Below are 17,465 nucleotides of genomic sequence, written 5' to 3'. Positions count from 1 at the left end.
ATATATATATATATATATATATATATATAAAATACAGTCTTTTGTCTGGTGAAAAAAATTCCCTCCGAACCTAACCCCCCATTTACATTAATTCTTATGGGGAAATTGGATTCGTTTAACATCGTTTTGCTTAAAGTCGCATTTTTCAGGAACATAACTACAACGTTAAGCGAGGAGTCACTGTAAATGTTTAAATACGTTTATTAGGTTAAGGGAAAGATGTTTCTTCAAGAATTTGGTGTTGGCATTATACTGATACTAATCAGAAGTTTGCACTTGTCTTTAATGGTGTGAAGGCTCCATATGGGACAATACATTGGACATTTGTCTAGGCCAGGGATGGCCAAACAGCAGCTTGTGAGCCACATATGGCTCTTTTACAGTTAAAATGTGGCTTGCAGAGCCCCACCCCCCTTTTCTCCGCCTACCTGACTGGATGGGAGGAACTTGAGGCTTCTGCCATGGGGCGGGGTGGTGGGGCTAGGGATTTCTGCCAGAGATGACTGGTTCCTCCTGACTGGGGGGGGAGGGGGAGGGACACAATTTAAAGTCTTCCCCCCCCCCCAACAGCTTAAGTCACGCCCTTCCCTTACCCTCAGCGACACCTCCCTGTGGTTCACAGGTATTAGTGCTGCAGGGAGTGGGAGCTGCGTTAGCTCCATGGGGAGAGGCAGCAGCAAAGGGAGTGGCTCTGTCTGCAGCTCCCAGCTTGCCTGTTTCAGCAGCTGCTGTGCAGGGAGTGGGCCCAGCAGCACCATGTGACTGAGCAGGGTCAGCAAACCCTGGCAGAAATCTCGGGGGCACACCTGTTGGGGCTCAGGGCTTCAGTAGGAGTGGGTCTGAAGCCCTCAAGCCTGGGCAGACACCTCCTGCGGGGCTGAAGCCTTGAGCACCGGCAGGCTTGCCTCGGCTCTTGAACTTCTGAAGATTGTCGTTTGCAGCTCGGAGGGTCAGTAAGTTTGGCCACCCCTGGTCTAGGCTCTGCACTACAATCTGCTACCACTGATCACACTGGTGGGCTGAATGGGAAGAAAACACCTGCCTTTTGAGAATTACAACTCTTCCTTGCATTTTCACAACTCCTGTGTGTTGATACTTGTACATTGTCTAGTCTTGTACTTTTTCTTTCTTGAGAGATTTTTGTTAAATGTGCAGGTGGGGAATAGAATTGTGACACAGGAAGAAGAAAAGGTTTGGATTAGTAAGCACCTTTGGGCAGGTCTGTCTCTTCATAGGCATTCCTATAGCACCCACATGACAGGGCCCTGATTCTCATTGTGACTTCTGAGTTATCTTCTTTTTCTTCTTATGTGCACAACGTGCCTCAGGTGGCATATGACCAGGACTCGTAACGGAATTTGGTTGGATCATTACCTTTCCCGTTTGGGCCGGGTACTGAGGGGGAGTGTGATATGAATGCTGATCCATCCTGCCCTTCCCCCCCCCCCGCTTCTGGGTTCTAGTAATACAAATATTAGTACTAATAAAATACCTTTTTGCAAAGATAATGACGGCAGCCTGCTCTAAAACAATGAGAGCAAGAAACAAGTCTTTCCTGCTTTTGTAGGTTCTGAGACTGCCCCTGAGAAGCTATTTATAATTCATATAAAAAAAGCTATAAATACGATAGCTTGTATTGTCATCAAGATCATACCTTGTTTCTGATTAGCAATGCTGTTTCCTTTCAATAATCAAGGTTCCTTGTTTGCCAATGTATGTAATATCACATTTTGGGAATAGCTGTTTAATAATCAAGGGTGCAGTATAGTAATGTGGCAATTGTGGAAGACTGTAATTACATTACAAAGCTGATGGTCTTTGCCTAGAACATGTGCTGCATTGTCAATTAATTCACTCATATTGTTTATTGCTGCAGAGCCAATAGGAAGTATGTCTTCCATGGAGGTGAATGTGGACATGCTGGAACAGATGGACCTGATGGATATGTCTGACCAAGAAGCACTAGATGTCTTCTTGAACTCAGGAGAGGACGATAGCATACTATCTCCCATTTTGGGTATGAAATGAACAGTTAGAGCATGCCTTGTAAATTATCTAGTTGTGCTTGCACTAATAAATCACTAGGACTCTAATCTAGAATGTATAGTGTTTCATACTGTATCTGTTTTCTGAAGGTTAGTATTTCCTACAGAACCTCAATCATGATGCATAAGCTGCTTGATTTTTCCAGGAGACCTTTTTTTTTCCTCTGGCCCTAGGCATCCCTCTGAGGGTCTTGGGGTTAGATGGCTTTTACATTTTTGTTTTTTTAGGTGGGAAAAGAATCTCTTTTACAGGATCTTTGGCTTTATATATATAAAAAAGTTGTCAATTGGCATTTTAATTATATCACACTGAACTTCAACAATAACAGCTTTAATTTCTTTGTGGTAGTTAAGTTTTTTATTTCAAGTAGAATACTTTTTCTATAACTAGTCTTGAATTTGTCATTTTGAAGTAAGCCATAACCACTTTCATCACAAAAGCTGCTCAAAGATGTAGTCTCTATTTGTCAAGACTCACAGGGAGATGTTTGGGCTGGAACTCAGCATTAAATGATTGTCTTTCTGGAGTTTCTCTACACTGGTGTATTCAGGTATGTTACTTTACTAATTCAAGAGAATAACTTGCAGTAGGACTGAGACATTCAGAATTACTTTATATGCCCTGGTACTCTGTTCAACTTGTACTCTAGTTTTATTTATTCAGACAGTAAGTAGCTTATAAAATACATTTCTTTGAGCCATGTTAGAGGTGGTGTTATAAACTTTTTTCTCTAAAAACTACTGAGGAATGCTGTCATTCCTCCCTTTAAATCAAAACTCACTCAGTTTCTCTTTGCTTTCAGGTACTGACTTGGTATTCTAAAGCAGCAGTTCTCAAACTGTGGGTCATGACCCTGTTTTAATGGGGTCACCAGGGCTGATGTTAGACTTGCTGGGGCTCGGGGGCCCAAAGCTGAAGCCCAAGCCACACCACCCCAGGCTGAAGCCAAAGCCTGAGTCCCACTGTCCTGGGTGGTGATGGTGGGGGGGGGGGGGGCACAAAGCCAGAGGCAGTGGGACTTGAGTGGCCTCAGGCTTCATTTCTTCCTCCCACCCCATGTAATAATTTTTGGTATCAGAAGGGGGTCGTGGTGCAATGAAGTTTGAGAATCCCTGATCTAAAGCAATTACATTATTTTATATCCTTTGTGAATTTTTTTAATACGTTAAGACAGTGTGATTTAACATACTTGATATATGGAGATGTACTGGGGCCTCTTACTGTAGCATGCCTGAGCAGTTTAGCTATTGATTGCAGAAGATTAGCGATATTTGGTCAACTCAAGCAGTTGCACTTTGTAGAATAAAATTTTAATGTACAGCAAAATCTTTGTTCTCACCAAAATGCCTCTCTCAAAAAACAAACAAAAAAGTTGTAAAGACAATTTTTTTTAGGAAAAGTGGTGTCAGGAATAACTTTCCTTAAACCTAATGATATTCAACCTGCCACTTCAGAGGAAAGAAAGTGTTTTACTTAATGTATTGATTGTCTGAAACCATCTTCTACCTTAGGGTAAGTTTGTCACAAACCGGGCAGGATGGGGTGAAGGGGTAAAATTTCCAGGGGTTAATCCTCCTGCCAAGATTAGTTGTATGCCCTGGATATGAAAAACACTTACCCTGTAACAGTGTTAACTTCCTTTGGTTAGCATGAAGTATCTACATTCTTATTGCTGATACTTAATTCAGAGGATTGTGTTTTTAAAGTGTCCTCGTGTCTGTGCATTTAACAACACTTTATCATGGTTGGAATTGGAACAGACTACTTACAGATGTTAAAATTATATAATACACAGGTTAAGGAAAGAGTGCCTGGACATCTGGGGATAGTGCTTAAATTATTCAAAAGTAAAAAGGTTGGTTGGAAAGCCATAAGATACATATAGTACACAACCTTAATTTGGGATACTGCAGATTAATAAATTCAGTGATACAGTTAAAGTATTAATGGGTACCCCACTCAAAGGTTACACTAAGAATAACTTGTGGAATGCAAATATAGCAATGAGTGAAGATTGCCCCTCAGTATTTGAGAATTTAGGATAGGTTGTACAATCCATCACGGAGGTATATCAGTTACTTTCCCAACTTTGTTTCTCATTGGCAGTCGACCTCATCTCTCCTGGTATGGCTGATGTCTGGTGATGTGTTCTAGATAGAAGTCCCTTGACCACTTGATGGTGTCTGACCCCATGAGTTGCTGCATCAGCCGAGCATAGCGCTGACCGATTCTGCATTCTTGCAACACTCGCTCTTTACTGGGTTCCCATGGGCCAAGGGCTCTGACAATCAGCATGAGAGTTTGAACCTCGTAACTCCTAGCTCTCAAGGTGTCCCCACTTTCGAGATCAGGTGTCATGGAAGGCCGGGATCCTGTTTTCAAAGGGAACTATGACATCCACCATGACTAGTTTCTTCCTGTCCTTGTTGGTGATGGTGATGTCCAGTCGCAGTTGGCTGTCGGTTCTGGGGATGGTGGGTGTCACAGCCACCTTCCCTACAGGTGGCAGGATGGCTCTAACAAGGCGATCTTGGATGGTGGTGTGGCACAGCTGCCGGGCTCTGGAATGGGGCTTGCAGCTACACAAGACATTGGGTAGTGTCTCATTGGCATAGCTGCACTTCCTGCATCACTTGTCCTAATTCCCATGGCAGATGGCTCAATTCAGCAGGACACAGTTGAGATGGATCCTGTAGATGAACCTCCAGTTGGCAAATTGGGTGAAGCTGCCCCCGAGGAGGAAGTGGTTGCTGAAGTCCCATTTGCATGTCACCTCCAAGGCCTTCCCCTGGTCTGGCTTCCATTTCAGGTTTTCCGTCTACTGCCAGGGGATGGCATCCTTCAGGGTGCTCTCCAGCTTGGTTCTAGCTCTCGGAGTGATGATTGTGTGCTCTGCATTTTTCACTGGTGGCACCAGGACTCCCAGCTCTTGGCGTTCCTTGCACCACATCCAGTGGCAGCCGATATGTTTCTCCAGTCATTGCGTAGCATTGCAGGGATGAGTCTAAAGCGAAGCAGTCTCCCCCGTCTCTTCCAAATTTGCCTTTCAGGGAGCCGCTCAGGTATGTGGCAACATCTTGGTTGGAGGGGGTCCTGATGATTCGCTTCCTGATGACATCATGCAGAGCACTCTCTGTGATGTTCCTCACCATGGCATCCAGGCACATCAGAAGGCAGCAGGCGTGATGTTGCACAGATCACCCATTTGAGGGACATTGGCACCGCCCTGCCGGTGTGAAATGTACACCAGTTCATTGCTGGTGCTCCAGGGAAGAAACATCCACTTCTTCACTAGCTGTCGGATGGTGCTATCCACCTTGTTCAGAGGTACCTTCGCAATGGTATCCTCAGGTGTCTTCTGGACGCGGAAACCTGTGGGCGTGCCGAGATGTTAGTATGCTTGCCCATCCTCCAGGAAGATCAAGAGTTCACCCTGGATCTGGAACGGTGTCGTCTGGACTGAGTCCCTTCTACTGCTGTCAATATGCAGGGATGCACATTTCCTAGCATTGAAGTGGAGCCCCAGCTAGTTGGCAACCCGGCTGGTGACATTGAGTATTTGTTGGAAAGTCTGAGTTGTCTGAAATGAGGACCAGATCATCTGCATAGGCCAGGATATTTACCCTATTGCTATACAGAACCTTGTGTGCGAGCAGAATGGATGGAAATGAATAGAAAAGATGGTCCTTCCAGGGGAGAAGGAACACATCTGCGAGTAAGTCACCATCTGGGCTGTGAAGAGAGCAGAACTGTGGACCCTTCCTATTGTACTTTGTCACAAAAGGTCGATCTGGGGAGTTCTCCGCCTCTGGAAAATGTCCCTCACAATATCCAGGCAAATGGACCATTCGTGGTTGGAGAAAGATCTGCTGAGACAATCCACTAATGCATTCTGTATCCCTGGAAGGTGGGGAAATTCCTTCTTGACTCCCACAGAGTGATCAGTTAGATTCTGAGTAGAGGAGCAAGAACCAGCCACCCAACATCAAACAAACCAGAAGCAAAGGAACCCTCAGGGCTACTGAGCCCTGCCCCCATCATCCCAAACTACCCTGTCCTACAATTGCACTCATAGATTTGACCAGCTCTTATTGCCTGATTCTTTAGGGGTTACTGATTTCCAATTAGAAGAGCTGGGGGTGGTAGGACTCTAGTCCCAGAATCAAGGGTATCAAATTCAATATCTGGTTGGGCAAAGCTTTAACCACTTACTTTAAACACAATTAGGAAAGACGCACACTCCAGACCACATAAAAAGGTAGCAAAATAGAAAGTAATATCTTGTACCATTCTTCACATATACTCACTCCCTTTCTTGGGGATTTGGTGGTCCTGCTCTGTCCCTGGTGTGGCAAATAAGTTTGATGGTCCAGATTCTGCCTTACAGTGTGGTCTGGCCTATTAGAGGGCCAAAGTCTGTCATCAATATTCATACTAATGTTCATCTTCCTTGTTTATATTTAACTTCCTCACCCTAATAACATTAGGGTGTCTTTATCCTATAGGTTAGTTAGTATATTAATGATTTTAGCTTATTACCATATACATCAATTTGTTACCAAGGCAAGTTTGTGGTTAAGCATCTGTCAAGGTCTCTCATATAAAATAGCCAAGTTCAGTGTTCCTGCAGTTACCTGGTATCATTTTGCACAGAATCTCCCGCTTAAGCACGCTATTCCCAATTCCCCAAAACTCAAGCTCACCATTTGGTCACTTATCTGTGCCAGAGTTCATAGGCCTCAAAGCCTTAGGCTTAAGCTAATGCCTTATAGGATACAACCTGTAGGTTCTTTGTGTTACTGATAAGCAAACAAAATGCTAAAGCTAGCTCTGTGGGCTACATGCTCTCTTAAAACAAAATTGTTTGCCCACATCCATTCTGGTGGGAGCCTGTTCCAGATCTTCATGGAAACATTTGCACACAGTATACAACTCTTTTACATATTCAGTTACTAGCTTCCTACACCAGCTTGTGCTCAGTCAAATAAGCAAAATTGTATTGCATGAAGAGGCAGTGTAGTCTAAGGGATAGGATATTGGCCTGGGACTATGGGGATCTGGGTTCTATTCTTGGGTCTGCCATTGACCTGCTGTGTGATAAGTCACTTCCCCTCTTTGTGCCACCATTTCCCTTCCCACCCTTTGTCTGGAGTGCAAACTTTTTGTACAGAGACACAATCTCTGCCCTAATGCCTAGCAAAATAGACTCCACTTCTCTGTTGCAGCCTCCTAGTGCTACTGTAATATAATGTATTTTCTTATTCTTTGGTTGTTAACTTAATTCTGTGAGACTAGCTGAGACAGCAAGAATCAACCCTAGAGCAGTTTAGTGCCTACTGAGCTTGGGCAATATGTGAAAAGATGCTTTCTAGCCTTGGCAGGGTGAGCACAATGCACCATTTTAAACCAAAGTTCCCTTTCTCCCATCCCCTATAATTCCTTCCTTCCTTGTAGAATTGTCTGTCCGTATGGAATTTTACAGCTAGGAGGTGGGGTGAATTTGTTTGCTCTTGTATTAGAACTAGTTGACACTTAACCTTTCAGCAACAGGCATTCTAACTAGTTGGACACTGAATTTTCCCCTCTCCTAATACAAAATACACATATGTTAACCAAGACAAAATCATCCAGTTAATATATTTTAATTACTTTTTTTTGTCCTTGCTCCCTCAGATTTAAGTTACAGCTATGGGAAATTTGGCTGTGTACAGGAGGAAAGTGCATTTGTGTATAGCTTTAGAACAGTTCTCAAACTGTGGATGGGGCCCCCAAATTGGGACCTAACCCTGTTTTAATGGGAGCAGCAGGGCTGGTGTTAGAGTTGCTGGGGCCTGTGGTCAAAGCCGAAGCCCTGGGCAGCAGAGCTCAGGTTACAGGCCCCTTGGGTTTCCACTTTGTGCCCCCTCGCCCCCAAATGCAAGGTGGCAGGTCGCAGGCAGCCTCATTTTAATATTAACAGCATTTCAGCCCCAGTCAATATCATACAGACTACAGCTCAATTGATTGATTGATGTGTTTTTTTTCCCCCTTTACTATTTGAAGGGCCTGAATCCAAAACCTGTCAGAATGAAATAAGCCTCCAGGTTCCAAGCCAGTCTGAATTAAGGCAAAAATTGTCATCATCATCAACCTGGACTGACTCTGCCAGCCAGGGTACCAGTGAAGTAGGAGAGTCTCCTGTTATCCAGTCTGATGAGGAGGAAGTTCAAGTGGACACTGCCCTTGCTGCTGTAAATACTGAAAGAAAAGGTACTTCAGATGTCAGTGATGAAAGTGACTCTCAGACTGTTTGAATCCTAGCACCATATCTTCTAAGAATCTTTGACTTTTGAATGAATGAAGAGCTCATCCATGTTGTAGGAATTAGTTAACTAATCATGAAAGTCTAATGTTGCCAGCCATATGGATTTTTTTTTTAAATTGCCTAGACCACACACTTGAATAATAAAGTTTTGAGGTTTTTTGGAGCAGTCAAGCTTTGTATATACTGTGTATATAACTAACAGGGAGATTGGATACATTGACTAATTTTTAAATTCTTTATTTGAGATTCCTTAACACTGATGTCACAGTATTCCTCATCTGCATGTTTGAGCTATGTAGCTGAATATAGAAGATTCACAAACAAACCCTTACATGCTGCCAAAGACACTGATGCAGCAGCATCCACTCCCCCTGTGTTGAATTAATTGGGATAACTTTAGCTACAAATGAAATAGATATTTACCAAGGGATGGGAGTTGCACATTGAAATCTTACCCTTCTCGTGGAGCAGCCATCTTAGCACTGTTATAAGCATGCTCCTTTCTTTTAATAAAGTATTTCTACCCCAGCCTGGTCTTCCTACTTATACCAAACCATTTCCTGCAAGTTAATTTTGTAATGGGTATTTTGGGAGAATCATTTAGTGATTAGAAAACCTAATCATGCAGCTTTTGCTTTGTTGCCTAATCTCCTGTTCTACAGTAACTTCAGTTTGACCACATCTTGATAGAAAAAATTAGGGAAAAAATGACTGCACCATGACTTAACTCAAAGTTTGTGTGAGGTCCACACTAAACATCTGGGTGGATCTGCCCTCCTAACAAGCAGAATGAGGCTCTTCAGCTCTCAGGGTCTTTATTAGTATGAAGCTGCTCCTGCACTGAGGGACAGGGAAATCTAGCTTGAGGAAGCTAAAAGTAACAGGCGACTGGCAACAGGCAGCCATTACCTTCCAAAAGACCCTCCTTCACTGTAGTTAGTGGCTTGGAAAGAGGTAGTCCCTACATCCAGCCAGCTGGGAACTGTCCAGTTTCCTAAGGATTCAGCTGTTTTGCTTGCTTTTTAGTAGTGTGTTTCCTGTTTTAGCACTGTGAAATTAAATCTGGAAACAAACTTCTGCATGATAAATTAACTTACTGAGATTAGAAGTCTAACCCTTTCTTAAAGAAATAGCTTATTTCACTCACTCACCTCCCAGAAGACAGACAAAGTGTCCAAAAAAAGTTTTGTTTTTATTAAACCTTGTAGTACAAACCTGAAAAGTAAACAAAAACTGGCAATAAACAACATGAAGTCTTTCCTTACAAGGAAAGAGAGCAGAGCAGCGCTAATAAATTAAATGTCAAACTGTAAGCCATTGTCAGAAGTTTACTGTCAAGAGGGAAAAGTACACAGCAAGGCCATAAAAACCAGACAACCACATTTAAAAAACACTTGACTCTGTTTATGTTATTGTTAAATATTCCAAAACAGTTCAGTCTTCTGCAACAACAACCAACAAATTGTATTAGGACTTTCCTGACAGTCACCACTGGCAAGCTCAGTGCAATATGGGTAGCTACGGTATTGTTGAATTCAATTATGAAACAAAACAGTTTGTGAAAACATTTTCCCTTTTTTATTCCACACATACTGTACACACAACCAGAAAAGGGCAACAGCTACTCCATTATTATTTTTTGTTGTTGTTCAGTGATGTAAGCAGCACTTATAAATGTTACAAGAAAAACCCTGTAAGCATCCAATCCAACCGATGAAGAAAGTGAAACGTAAGGCTTTTCTTCATCTTGTCTCTATACCACCCCACCCCCCACCCCAAGAAAAGGCTCAAGTATTTAAAACAATTTACAGGCGTATGTACAAAAGGTGTGATTTTTTTTTTGTTACAATATGAAGAGAAAAAATAGACAAGATGAGAGCAAATGCATTTTCACATTCAAAAGAAAGATGCAGACCTGCTAGTGGCTCTAAATGTGATCAGATAATGAAAAATTCAAAACAAAAATTAATGCTGACTGTGTAGAGATGTGAAAAACAGCAGTGGAATGGAAATGGAATGTTAGAAAGATTGCACGTCTATGACAAAGAAGCACTTATGGCTTCAATCACTTTTTTATTTTTTTAAAGGATGCTATTGAAGGGTTTTTGATAAAGTAGCCAACAGCACCAAAAAATAACAGAATGGATTTCCTAATGAAATCAGGCACAGTTTTCCCTCATTTGACTCCCTCAAGGCAGGCAGTCTTTTTCCTTCTCTCCCCCCCACCCACCCTCCCTCAAACAGATGCATAGTGATGTGCTGGTAAAAGAGAACATATTTACTCCAAATCTCCTCATTTTGCTTATGGTTAGGAAACAAAGTCCATCTTCAGCTGCCATAACCTCCCAAAGAAAGTGTGTATTCTCCAATTTAAAAAATTACAAAACTCATCTTGCCTGTGACAGAATAAAAGACAGCCAAAGTAAAGCAATTTCTTTCAAGTTTTGTTCCTATCCCTTTTCTCTCTAGAAAATCTGCTCACATGACTGGAGAACAAATTATAAAACACATCAAACTTTAACCTATTCAAAAATGGGTTAAAAGCCTTTTTTCACAGTTACCAAAAAAGGCTTTTTTCAGCCATAGGGCCAGTACAAATTAATATTTTATCAGCCCCCTTGCCGGTTTTAAAACAGTGAACATACGGCAGTTTAAAAAAATTTGACTGCTGTATGTAACTATCCTAAGTACAAAAAAAATTCAACAGTTTAATGCTAAAACAAAATTAGTTCTCTAAAACCAGAAGAAAATCTTCTTTAGAGCTAGTGCAAAGACAGCTTGTATTCTACAGCAAGTACTCCAAACTATGGTATAATAATTACAAAAAAATATATATAAATTGACAAAATGAGTGTTGGCATCTTCAGGATTAACTTGAAGCACTTTTGGATGAACTGGAGGATGAAAGCCTAGATGATGGCACGTCGACTGTTGCTCTCTTACGAGGTCCTCTTTTTGGTGTAGGCTTGCTGATACAGTTCTCGATGTTGCCATTTTTACCAGAGACTTTCCCACAGAGATTGACTAGACTGATTATTTGTTCCTGGTCAGAGAGGGGAAAAACACAACAAAGTTAATAATATCTTGTTTCTTTTTTTCCCCCAGCAGCCTAAGATGCTGGTTTTAAAAGCAATCCTATTAACAGAACCCTGGCAGAGATGTTCTGTTCAGCATCTTAGAACTGTGAGGGTTGAGAAGGTTCTCAAACAATCCTATTGGCTGTTCAGCCCCCTACCAAACCAAGACAACAGTCTGAAAATGGCAAAGGAGACATTGCACTACATTCCAAGCTCTAAATACAGTAGTTTGTAGAGAATCTGGCAACAGAGTAAAGAGACACGAGTGGCACTGCACCCCTGTGCACCAGGGTGCAATGCCTGGAATGGGGAGCTAGGGCAAGACCACTACAGGCTCACTCTCCACCCCTTCATTGGGCTGGGATTACTCACTCAAATGTGAAGTCATGCTACCCATGATATTTTCATCGCTGTGCCAAATCTTCAGCCCTAGCCATGCATTAGAAACAGCTGAAAGATCAGTCTCTCAAAATGCTTGGAACACTGAAAGACCGATTACACAGAGCCGCTCCTGCCAACAACAAACTGCTTCTTCCTGATGTGTGAACAAGTACAACTCCCAAACCACCCTCTGTCCAGCAGCCTCTCTGCTCTGCTGCTGCTATTGTTAAGCCTTCTGTTCTCCAGCATCACTCCTAAACTACTGAATCACATTGTGCTGATTTGGTTTCTAACTTGCCTCAAATCACTACTGTGACTCCATCCACCAACACTACAAGATTACCAGTAAAGATTCAGGCTGGAATCATGGTAAGTCAAATTTAATTTAATTTAGTGAGAGCTTGTATTGAAGTTACTGTAAATGGACAAATGAAAGTACATCATAATTTACAAGGGTCCCAACCCAATAAATACCTCCCCCCAAATACTCCCCACCTTTACAGATGATGAGTTACAGCTCTCTTCTAACTGATGTCATCTTGTATTTTCTCTTTTTATTTATGGTGTTTTGATGGCCAACATACCAGCACTAAGCATATTCCTGCTCTACCAGAAATTGCATGCAAGCTCTCCTGACTACCTGGAGCCTCTGTCAAGACTAGGCAGGAGCCAGGAAATAAGTCTAGGCTCAAATATCCAACTCTGGAGGCCATCTGGCATCACCATCCTCAAGAATGCAAACTATATTGTACAGACCTCGTCATAACGATACATCATTTTCAGTCCCCGACAAGTCTTCTGTTTTTCCACATGCCGGAGGGCACATTCCAGGCAGAAGACAACATTTTCATTCTCCTGTACGACCTAACAAAAATACAGATAGAAAACATTAATATGATTCAAATCACAGTCACATCTAACACACGTGGCATACCCAAAATAGGGTTTTTTCTGGGTCAGGTTTTTGTTTTTCTGGGGTGGGGAGCAGGAAGAGAGAGGGAAAATAGAAGAACTTGTGCTAAGTGACTGGAGTAGGTGGGATATCCGAATTAATACAAGGACAAAGTTTGTGCCGACTTTCTTCTCTTCCCCTCCCCACCAAGTATTTGAGTATTTATATATCATCATGGACAAATACCACATCTTTAAAAAGATAATGAGGTTAATGAATCTCCCTGGCTTTAGGAAAAGCATGAAAGTTCAAGTGATTTGCTGCACCCACTGCTGAGAAAAAAATGTTCAGAGGTGCATCTGCTGCCAAACCACCTTGAGATAAGAGCTCATAATAACCCAAGGCCTGCTCAGCATTTGAATGAGGCCCCTCCACTTCAAGTGTCCTGCTCACCCAGTGCCTCATTTCATTCTGTGGCAAGTGCCAGTCTTTGGGATGAAGCATAACAGAAGACCTGGCCATCTGAGGGATTTAGTTACACAAGAGCCCTTCTCCCAAGAGGGGGCTGCCATGAAATTCTTTACAAATTCCAGTGTTTGTTTACACTGAAGCTACTTAAAATTCCCCCTGCAGTTTCAATAGGACAAAGCAATGTTCACTTCTTATCCTAAACCCTAGGATACTAATGCTTTGTGGTGTTAAACTCTTGAGGTATTCTGCCAAGGGGTGGCAGAGGTATTTCTGAATACAGGATATTGTTGCAAGCTGCTGTGGAATCTCTGGATAAACAGTGCTACAGAATTCTAAGATACTGTTAGGAGCTGAGCTGTCCTGACAAGGCTCTGAGGGCAGCATAGCCCTTTGTTACTATATTGCATACCAGTGGCAGAAGGATAAGCAAGAGATAATATAAAGGATGGGATGAGCTAAAGATGATGAAGGAAAAAGTGCCTATTCCATTTTGTGTACTGCTAGCAATCTAAATAATAATAAAAAAAAAGCAGTAATAATGAACAGACACAAGCTATACCATGAGTATACAGCTCTATCAGCATCTTCCATTTAATCCTCATGATTTCTTGCAAGGCAACTCCTTTGAACAGTAGTTCTACCATTAATTCAAACCATGTCTTGAATGGGGTTAAATTGGGGACTGCTTTTAAATACAATGTAAAGCAGTGGTTCTGCTGTGAAAAATAACTAAAACCAGCACCATAGGGTTCCTTAGTTACTGTTTCTCTCTGAGTTCAGATAAAAGTTGCTCAGTTTGAAAGTACGATAGTTTTATAACTGCCAGTCCTGCAAACTCAGCTGGGGTCTTGATTAAATTAATAAAGATTCTGCAAGACAAACTCTTCCCTCACTTAAACACTGACTTTAGTGAGGTTGGAAAGGTTTAAACAAGTAAAGAATCTGGCCCTGTAATTGGAACTTAGTTCATAAAGATTCTGTTGCGGATCCCTGAAATAGAGTTGAATCTCTCTCTCTCAGAATTATTGGCTATACAGGTGCCACAAGAATTTTTCAGAGCAGAATTGCACTTTAAAGCTAGTTCAGGCTAACTCTGCTTAACATGGTTTAGCCCACCAGACATAACCAGGACTTGTCCAGAGGGAGTTTAAAAATCCAACACGGTCAGCCTAGGAAACCTCATTTTTAACCGCAACAGGCTGTTTTGTTTTTTTCAAAGAAGCAAATCCAAACAAGGAAGGAGAAGAAACAGAAAATTTGCTCACACCTGGGGTTCAGCCCAGTCCTATCACCCGTGGTGTGGACTTCTGGCACTATTTAGTGATTTTCTTTAAGTCCTAGCTTCTGGAATCAGATGATTACATGAGAAACAGCTTAATTTAAAAACTACCACCATCACCACAAGTTTATCTCACTCGGAGTTGCAGAGAAAAACTTGAGAATGTGACATGAATGCACCTTAAGGGCTCCAGACCCCTACATTTATTTTTTTTTAAACCTCAGTTTTTCAGCCAATCACATGATTTTTGAATACTTGCATTGGCATTACTGAGTTTTATCCTAACCCAGATAAGTCACCCTCTCTTGCTGACTCAGTCAAGTTATAGCCCTTCCTCTGCAAGGAGGAGGAAGCTGAGCTGAGATTAACTCTTCACCAGGGGTTTGTTAGCAACCCCCATTTCAAATTCTTTCCAGGAAAATGAAATCTAGATTTTTTTGAGTGTGGCTCTTGGTATTGCAGTATATGATGTTGCAACTGCTGCACTACATGGTGTGTTAGTCCACACACAAGGGATATAAATTCTAGGGCACACTAGCATGTTGTGCATTAACTGGTACATCAAACCTGCTAGAGGAGGCAAAAAGTTCCCTAATGCATGTTAACATAGTAATGTTTGAAACAGCACTATATTAATGTGCAATAGGGAACTTTTAATGTATACCAGCAAGATCGACATGGGCCAGTTAGCAAACTAGTGCAAACTAATGTACCATGAAGAGAAGCCCATTGTGTCTGTTTGTCTAACGCTTACAGTTTAATAGAAACCAGGCTGAAAACAAAGCAATGGTTATTGAGTCAGTAGTGCTATAGACATACTAAGGGTTTTCCTCACCATAGAAAGGTAACATAGGTGCTGGCAAATCTGACACCTCCTCTCCGACGTCTCTAACTGCAACCACTTTCGAGGCTTTTTCTTTCCATCCACTCCCGAGCTACTGCTGTCGTGGCTCCCATAGCGGGCTGAAGAATGGAGGCCTGCCTCATAAAGCTGCCGCCGCTGCCTCAGTTCTGTGTCCCTGTGAATATTTTAGGAAGTTAGCAAGCTGGCAACTCCCATGCAATACTGCAAAGCTACACTCAGGAGATCTCATACAATGATCGCCATTGAAACCTTAAATCACACACAGCCAAACCGTTTGCGTCATCTCCATGTTGGTGCTGTTCCCTATACCTGGAATGGGAAATACAGCCAACATCACAGTAAGACTGGAGCTGCTTTTGCAGTCAGAGATTTTAACAGCAACCATTGTATCAAACCAGTGGTTCTCAAACCAATACACAGAACCTTGGGTCAGTAGAGCACTGCCTGGGAGTCTGGAAGGGAGCTGCTGGCTCACGTGAAGAGCCAGGAGTAGCAGCAAACATGCCCGCCTTTCCTCAAGTTGCGAGGAGCCACTACTGCCACGAGGAGTAGCACAGCCACCTTCACCAGGAGGTGGAGATGACCCAGGGAGCTGCAGCCCTTCAGGGAGGAAGGGGGGAGCAGTCCCAGTGCTTGCACTGAAAGGCAAATATCTTCCTGTACACCGAGGGGAAAGAGAAGAGAGACCACATTTGTAATGAAGACTATGTGTGAAAGGTGGTATGCAACTAGCGTGACCAGATGTCCCGATTTTATAGGGACAGTCCCAATATTTGGGGCTTTTTTTTTTTTAATATGGGCTCCTATTACCCCCCACTCCTGGTCCCAATTTTTCACACTTGGTATCTGGTCACCCTATATGCAACGCCTGTGCTGAGCTGTGCAGCACTAGGAGACAGCAGGGGATGTTTCTGAGCTGTGCTTGAGTGAGGAGAGGAGGTCTGGAAAGAGCTTAGCAGCTGGGAGGGAGAAGAAGCTAAGCACAGGTACAGAGAGCTAAACTATTGGGGGGGAAGGGGGAAGGTAAGCTAAACAAATGGGAAGATTGAGCAATCAGAGGAGGAGGCAGCAAGAGACCCAGGACCAGGACAAACAGGAGACCCTATATTTCTACACTGGAGCTCGGAATGTGCCTCCCAACTGGGTAGACAGATTCGTGCTAGCTTCACTTGAGCTAGCATGCTGTGAATAGCACTGTGGATGTTGCGACTCCAGCGAAACTCGGGCTAGTAACCCAAGCTCAGACCCAGGGGGTCAAATAGGCTTGAGAGCCCAAGCCACAACATCCCTACTGCTATTTTTAGCATGCTAGCTCAAGCAGAACTTGAGCTAGTCTGTCTACGCAGGCTGATAAGACTTGCTCGCAGCTGCAGCTTAAACAGAGCCCCTAGGGTTTGGTTTGGTTTTTCACATAAGCAGGCGCAGGAATGACCAAGATTCTTCAGAGGATCCTGACCTTAAGAAGTTACCCAGAATATGAACAAGTTTGAGAACCACTCTGATAAAGTTCAATGTGGCATTTCAACAGCAAGCACTAACATTTTTGTTCCTCATTGCACAATTGCAGACTTTCTTCCCTTCAAGGAAAAAAAAATGCATGTGGATGCTATTAGTCCCACAGGGGACCTGGCTTCAGGTAGCATGTTCTAGCACACCTGGAAATAAATTTCCCTCTTGCAATTCACTCTGAACACGAATACAAATAATTGTGTATGGGGTTTTTTTTCCGCCCTTAATCTGGAATATTTCCAGTAACATATTAATATTAGTTTGTTAAATACAATTTGTAGATTCCAGACATCTTGATTACTCGATGTACTACGACCAGCACTACCCAGTTGTCACAAACTTGAAAGATAGGTAGCGACGCTACATGGTAGGGAACAAAAGAGAAGATCATTACATCGGAAGCCAGCTGACATGGTATCATGTTTCCTTTTCCCCCCTTCTTAAACCTTCCTACCTCAAGAGAAACCCTAAATATGGTTCCTTAATCACTGTAGGGAGAAAAAAGGAGTGTGAAGTTATTCCCATCCAACTGCTAGTGCACAACACGTGGCCACCAGTACAGAAGCTCCTGATTTACCCAATGGTAAAAAGAGTTTGCCCTGTGTAAAAATATTCTATACCTGTACTATATAAACTCTTTG

The 17,465-nt window shown here is 42.6% G+C and overlaps 2 protein-coding genes across 5 annotated transcripts in view; one reads left to right on the top strand and one right to left on the bottom strand.

The window, feature by feature from the left end:
- The window catches only part of DTNBP1 (dystrobrevin binding protein 1), a 147,761-nt gene extending 139,248 nt beyond the window's left edge, over nt 1–8,513 (top strand). For all 4 annotated transcript variants that reach the window (XM_045005899.1, XM_045005900.1, XM_045005902.1 and 1 more), the window contains exons 9-10: nt 1,877–2,017; nt 8,089–8,513. In XM_045005899.1, the coding sequence (XP_044861834.1) occupies nt 1,877–2,017; nt 8,089–8,339 (392 nt within the window). In that variant the 3' untranslated portion in view covers nt 8,340–8,513. The remainder of the gene's footprint in view (nt 1–1,876; nt 2,018–8,088) is intronic.
- A 1,010-nt stretch (nt 8,514–9,523) lies between these two features.
- JARID2 (jumonji and AT-rich interaction domain containing 2) overlaps nt 9,524–17,465 on the bottom strand; it is a 315,297-nt gene continuing 307,355 nt past the window's right edge. The window contains exons 16-18 of the mRNA XM_045005897.1: nt 15,286–15,469; nt 12,565–12,672; nt 9,524–11,393 (exon numbers count right to left, since the gene is read on the bottom strand). Of these exons, the coding sequence (XP_044861832.1) occupies nt 11,220–11,393; nt 12,565–12,672; nt 15,286–15,469 (466 nt within the window). The 3' untranslated portion in view covers nt 9,524–11,219. The remainder of the gene's footprint in view (nt 11,394–12,564; nt 12,673–15,285; nt 15,470–17,465) is intronic.

This window comes from Mauremys mutica, chromosome 2, assembly GCF_020497125.1.
Source record: "Mauremys mutica isolate MM-2020 ecotype Southern chromosome 2, ASM2049712v1, whole genome shotgun sequence".
Lineage (NCBI taxonomy): Eukaryota > Metazoa > Chordata > Testudines > Geoemydidae > Mauremys > Mauremys mutica.
This window is presented reverse-complemented; position numbering and strand designations above follow the sequence as displayed.